This window comes from Egretta garzetta, unplaced genomic scaffold, assembly GCF_000687185.1.
Source record: "Egretta garzetta isolate BGI_Z169 unplaced genomic scaffold, ASM68718v1 scaffold25, whole genome shotgun sequence".
Taxonomy (NCBI): Eukaryota; Metazoa; Chordata; class Aves; order Pelecaniformes; family Ardeidae; genus Egretta; species Egretta garzetta.
Window position 1 is genome coordinate 2,731,152 of NW_009259800.1, and position 9,736 is coordinate 2,740,887.

Below are 9,736 nucleotides of genomic sequence, written 5' to 3' on the forward strand. Positions count from 1 at the left end.
TATGCCTATAGAATTTAGATTGAACACTTCAAATGTGTGAATTTATCTCTCTACCACTGTAGAACAAAGTAAATGTGATTTGATTTTCATCTGTAAGGGCTAGGATTGAGGGGAAAAAGGGAAGTAAAACATCTTGAAATGGTTGAACTAAGCTTATGTTAGCACATGGGGCTATCTCACTGTTTGTATTTATGTACCACGTACTAGGCTGTGTTGCTGCCTATATGCCAGTAGAAGTTTTGAACTATTGCAGATGTACATGAGTCAGTTTGTTGTGCATTTATAGCCATGTAGAATGCTGATCTGTCTGTGTAATGTGTATTTTTAAGCACACTGGAAAATCTGCTTTCTTTTTAAGGTTGTGACTTATCTTTCCCTGGCAACAAGTTGGTGTCTGGAGATCACTGTAAAATCGTAGTAGATGAAGAATCTGGTCAAGTGTCATTGGAAGATACAAGGTTGGTTCTTCTGTGAACTTTACTCTTATCTTCTTTTTAGTCTGTGAAGTAAAATCTTGTGTATTGCTCGAAGCATCAATAGTAAATCCTTCTCTGTTTTTGTTTCTTTTTTTTTTTTTCCCCCTGCTTTTACATCTAGGTTGGGGGGGGGGCTGGGCTCTTTCTAAATATTTTTTTTTTCTCTACAAAGGAATTCATAGTCTACTGGATGAAAAACAATGTTGATGTAATAGTTCTGTAGCATATTTCTTTAGACCTGTGAAAAAAGTGATGCCAGCATTCTTAAAAGCTGTAAGCATGAGTGTGCCTCATTTCAGGCACTTGTGTGGGGAAGAAAATTCCTGCAGTGATGATCTCAAAGCATAAAATAGATGTGGAATAAAAATCTGTACTTGTTATACGTCTTCCTGGTATTCAAAATATCCATAGTCTTTACAGCATAAGTACTGTAGTAGTCTAGAAGTTGTGGTGAGCATGTCAGATGGAGATTAGAGCCTATTCAATCTAATTTAGTAATAAGAGATGTTTGCTAGATTTCTACTACAGATATTTCAGTTTTGTTTCTTTTGTTTAGTGAGAACGATTATTTTCTTTTCTGAGTGTTTCTGTGTTAAGTTAGGGGTGTGAGAACGAAAGCTCTTAATGTAGGAAGATATAAGCACATACTTCACTGGAAGTACTGTTAAAAAGCTAAGCTAATTTAGTGGAACTACTTTTAGTATATAAAGTTAATTACATACTTCTTCACATACTGAAGGACCATGAACTTGCTATACTGGTGAGATTATTTCTTGTAGAGGTCTAAGGCTACTGTGGGAGTACAAATAGCACTGCAGGGGTTGTGGGTGGTTTCCAATGGATTTTAGTTTGTTTTCTAGTTTCCTGTATAAAATTTGATATAGGAATTTGAATGGAAGGGTATTTCTTAGGAGGAGATTGTAACACTCTTCAAATTTTCATCTGCTTCATTTTTTACAGGATTTTTTGTCTAAGATTGCCAAAAACTTCTGGTTTATTACATTTCAAGAACTCTGTGACATTTTAAAATGCTTCTGTAAACGACATTCTTTTTCTGCCAGGTTATTGCAGTCAGTAAAGAAACAAATAATACTTTTTTGCCACCTCCCCCCATTTTTCATGTCTGGAAGGCATTTTACCCAAAGACAAAGACGACACTTCAAAATATATTGATGTACATATATAAAGAGGAAATTTTACGTTTGAGGTTTTGAAGGGTATCGTGCCGAATCCCTATTCCAATGTACCAGAATGCAATTAAATATATTGTTCTGGTAGCTCGGGGTTGGTATCAAATACCTGCTGAGCTTTTGACAAAAATCCCTCCAAGAATATTCTGAAAAACCTTTGAACAGTCTAACTGAATGGCATGCATGTTTTGGGGGGCGCTGGCAGAATGTATGAGCTTTCGTCAGCATTTTTATTTCAGCAGAATTTTTGCACCTTCTGCTCCTTTTCTGTCTCGATCAATTAGTGGCTATGTTGATACTAAAAGGAGTATTTTTTCAGGGTGAGGAACTCATTTCCAGATATTTACATGGGCATTTTTACATTTCTTTTTATTTTATTTCCTCAAGTAAAATGGAACATACAGAATTACTCAGGTTAGAAGAGACTTCAGGCGGTCACTTAGTTCAAACTGTCAAAGGTGGGCCACCACTGGATTTGGACTAGGTTGTTTAGGCTTTTTCTAGTCAGGTCTTGAAAACCTCCAAAGACAGAGATTCTGTAGCCTCTCCAGGCCCTTATTCCAGACCTTAATTATCCTCACAGTGATTTTTTTTTTTTTTTCCCCCTTCCCTTGCATCTGTTTGAATCTTCCTTGTTTCGATTTATGACCTTTATTGCCTCAGTAAAGAACCTGTCTCTGTCTTCTTGGTAACTTCCTCATAGGTACTGGAAGGCTGCTGCTAGGTCCCCTGCTCACCGAGCCGCCTTCTTCCAGGCAAAACAAGCCCAGTTTCCCTGGCTCCTTAGCTAATAGGTCTTGTGCTCCAGCCCTCTGGCCATGTCGGTGGCTAGCTACTGGGCTTGCTCAAGTTTATCAAGACCTTCCTTGTACTATATCCCAAAACTATATGTAATATTTTAGATGTGGACTAATGAGTTCCAAGTAAAGGGGAATAATAATCACTTCACTTGAGTTTCTGACTACACCCTTGTTAACACAGCCAAGTGTGCTGTAGGCCATCGTCGCTGCCAGGGCATGCTGCTGACTTAAGCCTAGGCATGAGTCCAAGGTGTGTGATCTTATGCTTAGTCATAAGATCCTCCAAGAACCCTCGCTGGTTGGTGTCTAGCCTGTACTGTGGCAGGTTGTTATTCCATCCCAGGTGCAGGACTTAGGGTTTGTCTTTGTTGAATGCCATGATGTTCCCGTCAGCCCATTCCTCTAGCCTCCCTCTGAATGGCAGCCCAGCTCTGCCCCTGCTTTGGTGTCATCTGCGAGCTTGATGAGGCTGTGTTTCCTCTCTACTTCTAGGTTGTAGCTAGAGAAAATAACCAGGATAGGTCTCTGGATAGATCCCTGGAGGGCTTATACTCCCAGGAGCTGTGGGATGGAATGCTAAATTTTAGAGAAAAATACCAGGCCTAGCTAGGATGTCTAGGAAATGGCTTATAATTGACATTCTCCAATGTTGTCCCAAATGTCAAGAAGTTTCAAACAACAAATCAGGCCATATTTGCCTATCATGGCAGTCTCAGAGCATTGCTGTAAATCTAAGCTTGAGAAACCATTCCTAGTTTCAGTTGCATGTAGCTGGTAAAACTGTTTTTGACCAATGTCATGATAATGCAACCTAAAAAAATTGTGAATGATGCAGAAACATTCCTGCCTGCCTTTTTTTTTTTTTTCCTACACGCCCGTCCCCCCGAGGCAGAAGGTGCAGCCAGCAGAAAACTAGCAAAACCAAATGAAAGTTAATTTTCTATATGATCTATTCATGAAAAGGTGGGGCTTGTTACAGTGGTAGTGTAATGGAAAGGTTGCACCTATGGAGTACTACCAGTTAGTTGCTTATGCATGTTACACTTCTATGTATCTAACAAAAAAGAATGAGATCCTTTGTCTTCTGCTTGCCTGTGAGTTGGTATGAAGTGTGGTTACCATTTGCTGAATCAAGAAACTAAACAGGTTGGTATGACTACTTGCAGAAGACTCTTTGTTCTTCTGAGCCTTCCACTGTTTGTGCCGAATATCAGATGCGCTCCAAAAAATCAAGCAGGCTGAAAGAAGAAGATTTTTGACTGTTTGAGTTGGCAATACAGATGCCCAGAGTCCCAGAAAAATACTGCAATGTCAGCTTTTTCTTCTCTGAAGTGGAAAATAGTTTGGAAACATTGCTGTGGTCAAGCTCAGATTTTTCTGGTGAAGAGGAATGCATTGAAGGAGGCAGCTGGTGTGGGACAGTTGAACTGAGTGGACTTTGTTTCTGTATTGTAGCTAAACAAAAGATTATCGTCAAATATATGTAGACAGCCAACATTGTTATTTATCTCCTTGGTAGCATAATGAGATCATGGATCTAGTTTGGAAAGAATTACCATAAATTTGCAGGTGAAAGAAAATGTATAGAGAACTCAAAATTATTGAGTAAACAGAAGTTTGGAAGTAACAAAACCTGAGAGTTAGCAAATAGTGCAATAAAATATTCTCAGACTTGCCCTTTTCTGGGCTATGTTTCTGCTTTATTTTCCAAATGATGCACTAGTTGCTTTATATTACTTGAAAGAAAATAAATTACACAAGCTGACCTAACACAGTGGATGCAGTAGTTGGCTTGCCTAAGTAGAAGCAATTGTAAGATTCTCCGTTTTGAATAAGAAATTCTAAAGGCAACTAAGGTAATACTTTTAAAGGCCTCCTCTTCTTGTCTTCTAGGAATTATTTTTTTTTTTTTAAGGATTCTGAGTAGTAAGTGATGTTTCAGAGCAGGAAACTACTTACAGGAGGCTGATACTCATGTGACAGGCAAGCAGATATTCCCTTTCTGTGGGTAAATCAGAGGTTGTTCTTTAGTTGGCGCTGGTGTCCTTTCTGCTACTAAATTCTCCTCATCCTACCAGTCAAAACTGTTTCTGTGAACTTTAAAAGCATGGAGAATGACACAGTATGGAAGGGATTCTGTAACTTAATAGAATTCAAAACTCATTTCAGTTTACAGTCTGTTCAGGATAATATGCATTTAAATAGCAGATAACTATTAAAACTGTTAACCCAGAAGCTTTACATTCTTTTCCTGGATGGATGCTAGTAATTACTAAAAAGTAACAGACTGGCGTTTTTGACAGAAGGATACCAAAATATCTTACAACACATAGATCATTCACCTACTTCAAAAGTAAGCCTTTTCGGAGTGAGCTGTAGCTGTTCACAACAATTCTGTTGGGATTGGGAAGTAAAGGTAACGTGTGGTTCATTAATCAAACCATAGAGTCATCAACTACATTGGAATTGAGTCAAAGCCTGACCTTTTTTTTTTTCTTCCACTCTTTAGAAAAGTGACATCGGGACCTTTTGTGACTTTGTTTCACAGCGCAGAGAATTTATGTCCGATAGTACCATTTTTTTTTCTTCACCTCAAAAATTAGTCAGGTGGTATCAATTCAATATTAAGTCCTAATGAATCACCTTCATATTTGGGATTCTCATTGTACTTTCTACTTATTTTATGGGGACCTTACTTTAATTTGAAACATCAGAGGAATGTGCAAATGTCATAACTTATCATGTGTGTCTGGTTAAAAAATACCCACAACATTAATCCAATATGTCACCATGTCTGTTAAATGCCTCATGCTAAAGCCTGAAACTGGAAATGAAAGGCTAACACTGGGGTAGTTGGATTTTTTTTTTCCCCCTTTGATTGTTGGCTGAGCTATGAATACAACTACTTCAGCTTGCTAATGTATTTAAGAAAAGCTTGTGGTTTTCTGTGTTATCAGTTTATTCCTACTTCACTGGGGTCCATGGATGCCAAACCATTAGTCAGCTCTCACGGAAGTCTATGTAAGTGTGCAGAACTGAAAAGATTTGGCTACTTGTAGTCAATTTGACAATTAGGATCTTGGGTAGCTTTTTTTTTTCTTTTTTCTTTTTTTTTTGAAACTCTCACTTAAGTTATTGTGCCTCATAACAATCTTGGAACTTGGCAGTCATGACAGAGCAGCTTCATAAAATACACTGTTGTGACGGTTTTTTCCCTATGTTTTGTGAAATATTGGGACTAGGAATTGCTAAACCTCAGTAAGAGACAATTCTTGTTACTTGAATTTAGATGTTTTATTGCAAAAGGTCTAAAACACTTACGGCAGATGGGAGATGCATGCTTTGTTTTGTTTTCTGGAAAACTAAGGAGGTCAAATTTGATGTTTTTTAGTTTTGTTAAAGGACTTCTGACAGGTTTCAGGGATCGTTGTAAGCTTTACTGTTTCTTGACAATTCAAGGAGGTGCAATAATTGCTTTGACGTAATCTTTTTAACATACTATCACTAGCATCAATGTTGAGTTAAAAATAACTATAGTTTCTAACACTGACTAAAATTCTTTTTTCCTCTTAATTGCTAAACTTTGGCATTCTTTTAGTGATGTCTCTGTTCTGCTAGTCCTTTGGTGCTTCTGGCTAGTCAACATCTGTATGCCTGAGGTAAAAAGGCAAGCTTAAAATAGTTTTCTTGTTCATAGGAGAAGCTTGAAGATTCTTTAATAGAGCAAATATCTATGTGACCCAAAGATTTTTTTGTTCGTTTCTTGATCCTTGAAGTAGCATTTTTATTTTTTTGTACCTTGTTATTTACGTTGAATTGGTTGATTCAACCATGTAGATAGTGAAAGCAGTTGCAGGGGTAAGAGCAAGAACCAATACCTTGATCAAAACTTGCTGTAGTGATTGAAAAGGACTTGCTTTCCCTTTTGACTTTTTAATGTAATGCTTTTGACGTTGTGTCCAAAAAGATCAACAGTACAGAGTTCTAGTTTTCTTTCTCTGTTTATGTTATAAAATGACAAGAGATTTTGCAAGGTTGCTTTTTTAAAGAAAAATAATGAGAAGGAAAGGTGCTTATTTCGAAATAAGCATCCCTTTTCTCTAGAGAGAAGTTGGTCTGTTTGAGGAAGGCTGTGTTGCATCTTGGGCACGAGTGGTGGCCTCCAGGAGGTGGCAGCAGAGGTTTGCTGTTAATTCATGCAGCGGCTTGCTGTGCTGAGAGGGAAAATCAGATTTTTCTGTTTGTTTATATTTGGTACTAATTGCTGAGATTTTGAATGGCAGAAGTCTGAAATTCTAGAATGCTGCGGCCCTGAAAGAGGCTTATGGCAACTGAGCTGGAATTATTTAGTACTTGAATAAGTTGACTTGGTCATAAAACACTGTTAGCTTGTGTCTAAAACATCACCGGTAGTGAAGGAGATACCTCCATTCATCAGCAATGCTCTGCATTATCCTCTTCCCCAATTTAATTTCTTCCATGAGTCTTGGAGATTTTATCAATATCAAAATAATTCATTCCAAATAATATTTTAATTATGTATAACTGTTTTTCCATCTTACTAACTTCTCGCTTTTGATTTGCAAATGGTCTAAGTAACCTTGGAATTTTAGGGTTTTTACTATTTGAAGCAAGAGGGGAGAAAAATTAATGCTGCTTGGCATCCCTAACTGTACAAGAAAAGTTCCTTTGTCACAGAATGTCTTAGGAGATTCCCAGTGTTAACTGGAAAACATAACCTAGAACTTTTTGAACAGAACTCCTGTTGTCCTTTCCTGTTTTATATTTAAAGGGTAGAGATTATTGTACAGAAACAATAATCTAATTATTTTGAGACATTGACTAAATGTCAGGAATCTTTTGTCCATCTATCTGTCAGCTACCATCTCTTTACCAGTAGCTGCAAATGAGCTTTGAAGTCCTAGTACCTCTGCACTTCTGTCTTTGGGAAAAATTGTTTATTTGTTTCTGGACTTTTTTTTTTTCTTTTTATCCTGGCTTACAATTTTTTTTGAGGGCCAATATTTTTTCTTCAGTAAAAGTATGTTGTATTTTCCTTTCCTATGTAATTATGAAAACATTTATGCTGTTATCTTTTCTTTCTCTTTACAGTACTAATGGAACAGTAATTAATAAACTGAAAGTGGTTAAGAAGCAGACATACCCTTTACAGACTGGGGATGTGATCTATGTTGTTTACAGAAAAAATGAGCCAGAAAACAGTAAGTAAATTGTATTTTTAAAATGGCATGCTTACTCATTTTTTTTGAGTGATGAGAGAAAAGAAGTATCAGTACAATTAAAACGGAATTACTCAATTTTAAGACAAATAATTTGCTAATGTTTAAAAACAAGTCTCTGTAGAAGAGGTCATGGCTGTGCCAATTTTTACAGGGACAAGTCTGAGCAACTGTCTGAAATTTAAATGTGCCTAGAAGTAGTTTTGGAAGAACTAATGCACAGAATGGTAACTAATGAGGTCCTGATCACATGCCCAGTGCTTCTTTTAGAAGTCAAATTGCTGGGATAGTTAATGATACTTTATATATCACACTGAAGCAATTTTTGGCACCAGAAGGAAAGGCTGCAAAAGCTTTTTGTTTTATTTTGTGTCGTGTTTTTCTTGTTTTAGAGGGGGAGGTGGGGAAAGCCCTGTAGTGAAAGTAGAGTTAGTAAACCTGGAAAAATATTTGTGTGGTCTTAAAGACGAATCATGCCTCACATGTCTATAATTCTTTTCAGGAATTAATTTCAGGACGATGCAATTGCAATAACATAATTAGGTTTAAAAAAAAAAAAAAAATTAATGGGGGTTCTTCCTCGAAGGTTTTTAAATAAACCAAGTCTGGTTGGGCAGGAAGTGATGTTCTTTCATGTGTTAACTGGGTAGAAGTCAGGGACCAAGGTTAAGGTGTAAATGCTCAGTTTTTGCAATGGGATGAAATTAATAAAAGATTTCATGAATGATCTGTTTTGTCATCTGACTTAACGATGTTCATAAATTATTTGGGAAATTATACCAATTGAGAAAGCAGAATTTTCATTTCTTACCTTTTCATACCATTTCATTTCATTCAGTTACACAGGATCATTAAATCCAATGCTGACTGAAAAGATATACAGAAAGAATTTAATTGCTCATTATTACAAAATAACAGATGGGGTTCAACTTTGCTAAATAGGGGGAGAGAGGGAATGGGCAGGCTCTGTTTTTACATACGTATTGTGCCCCAGCTGACCGCTCTGTCCATTAGCATGCAATTCTTCTTTCAAGAGTGAAGTATGTAATATTTAAATTTTAGTAGAGAGCACTCACTTTCTGGAACAGACTTTAGATGAAAGAGGCATTTTAAATGTTAATCCTCATTACTGTATTCGACAGCTCTGAAGTGGAACTTTAAGGTGAACAGACAGACTTTGTATGGTGATAAGCTCCCCTGTTATTGTGAAGGTAGTTGCATGTACTGGGAGATGGGAGGGTATAGTATTAGGTACATTTACAGCATGATATTTAATGTAGAAGACAAGACTGTATTTACAGTTTTCATACAAGTATGCATAAAAATACAGTTTGTTCTGACACAGCAGATTTTAGGTTTAAGCAATGATTAAGTCTCTGGTTCCATGTTTGGCACAAGTTAAACGTCACATAAAAGCTGCTCTGCCTGTTTTCCTGAGAAGAAAAGATCTTGCAGTGCTGTTCCTAATTGCCTCCTAAGTAGGAATATTAACATTGTGCTATAGCAGTGACCCCTCATTTGCCTCTCTCATTGTCAGACGCGTTGGGTAAGCAGCCACTTGTGAATAGAAGTTGTTTATATGAGATTAAGGTTAGTGAATTTTTGTTTTAAAATTCTGATCAATATTTTTTAATCTCTTTCAGATGTTGCTTATCTTTATGAATCCTTAAACACAAAGCACGATGCAACTCAAGAACCAGTAGGTAAGGAAGTAATTCAAGAACCATGAAGAGGAGCTAAGCTCTGATGACTAATGTAATGCTTTTGACAGAGTTTGAGTTCTTGGAATTTTGAAACCATGATGTGGTGACTGTCACACAGACCTTTTTCTTTCCTTTCTCCCCTTCCAACTGTAGAAGTTAATGTAGAAAACCAATGCCATGTGACCAAAGATACCTCAAGTACAGGAAGAAGTAATGATGAGACCCAAATTACCTCATCACCATCAGCTACTCAGTCTTGCTATGAGGAACCACAGCCATCTACTTCTACATCTAACCTCTTTAATGCTTCTTCTACCTCTCTTATTT

General features: G+C 37.0%; 1 protein-coding gene across 1 annotated transcript in view; it reads left to right on the plus strand.

Moving 5' to 3' along the window:
- The window catches only part of CHFR (checkpoint with forkhead and ring finger domains), a 23,392-nt gene that overhangs the window by 1,924 nt on the left and 11,732 nt on the right, over window positions 1-9,736 (plus strand). The window contains exons 2-5 of the mRNA XM_009639849.2: window positions 359-458; window positions 7,579-7,692; window positions 8,099-8,120; window positions 8,655-8,669. Coding sequence (XP_009638144.1) covers window positions 359-458; window positions 7,579-7,692; window positions 8,099-8,120; window positions 8,655-8,669 — 251 coding nt within the window. The remainder of the gene's footprint in view (window positions 1-358; window positions 459-7,578; window positions 7,693-8,098; window positions 8,121-8,654; window positions 8,670-9,736) is intronic.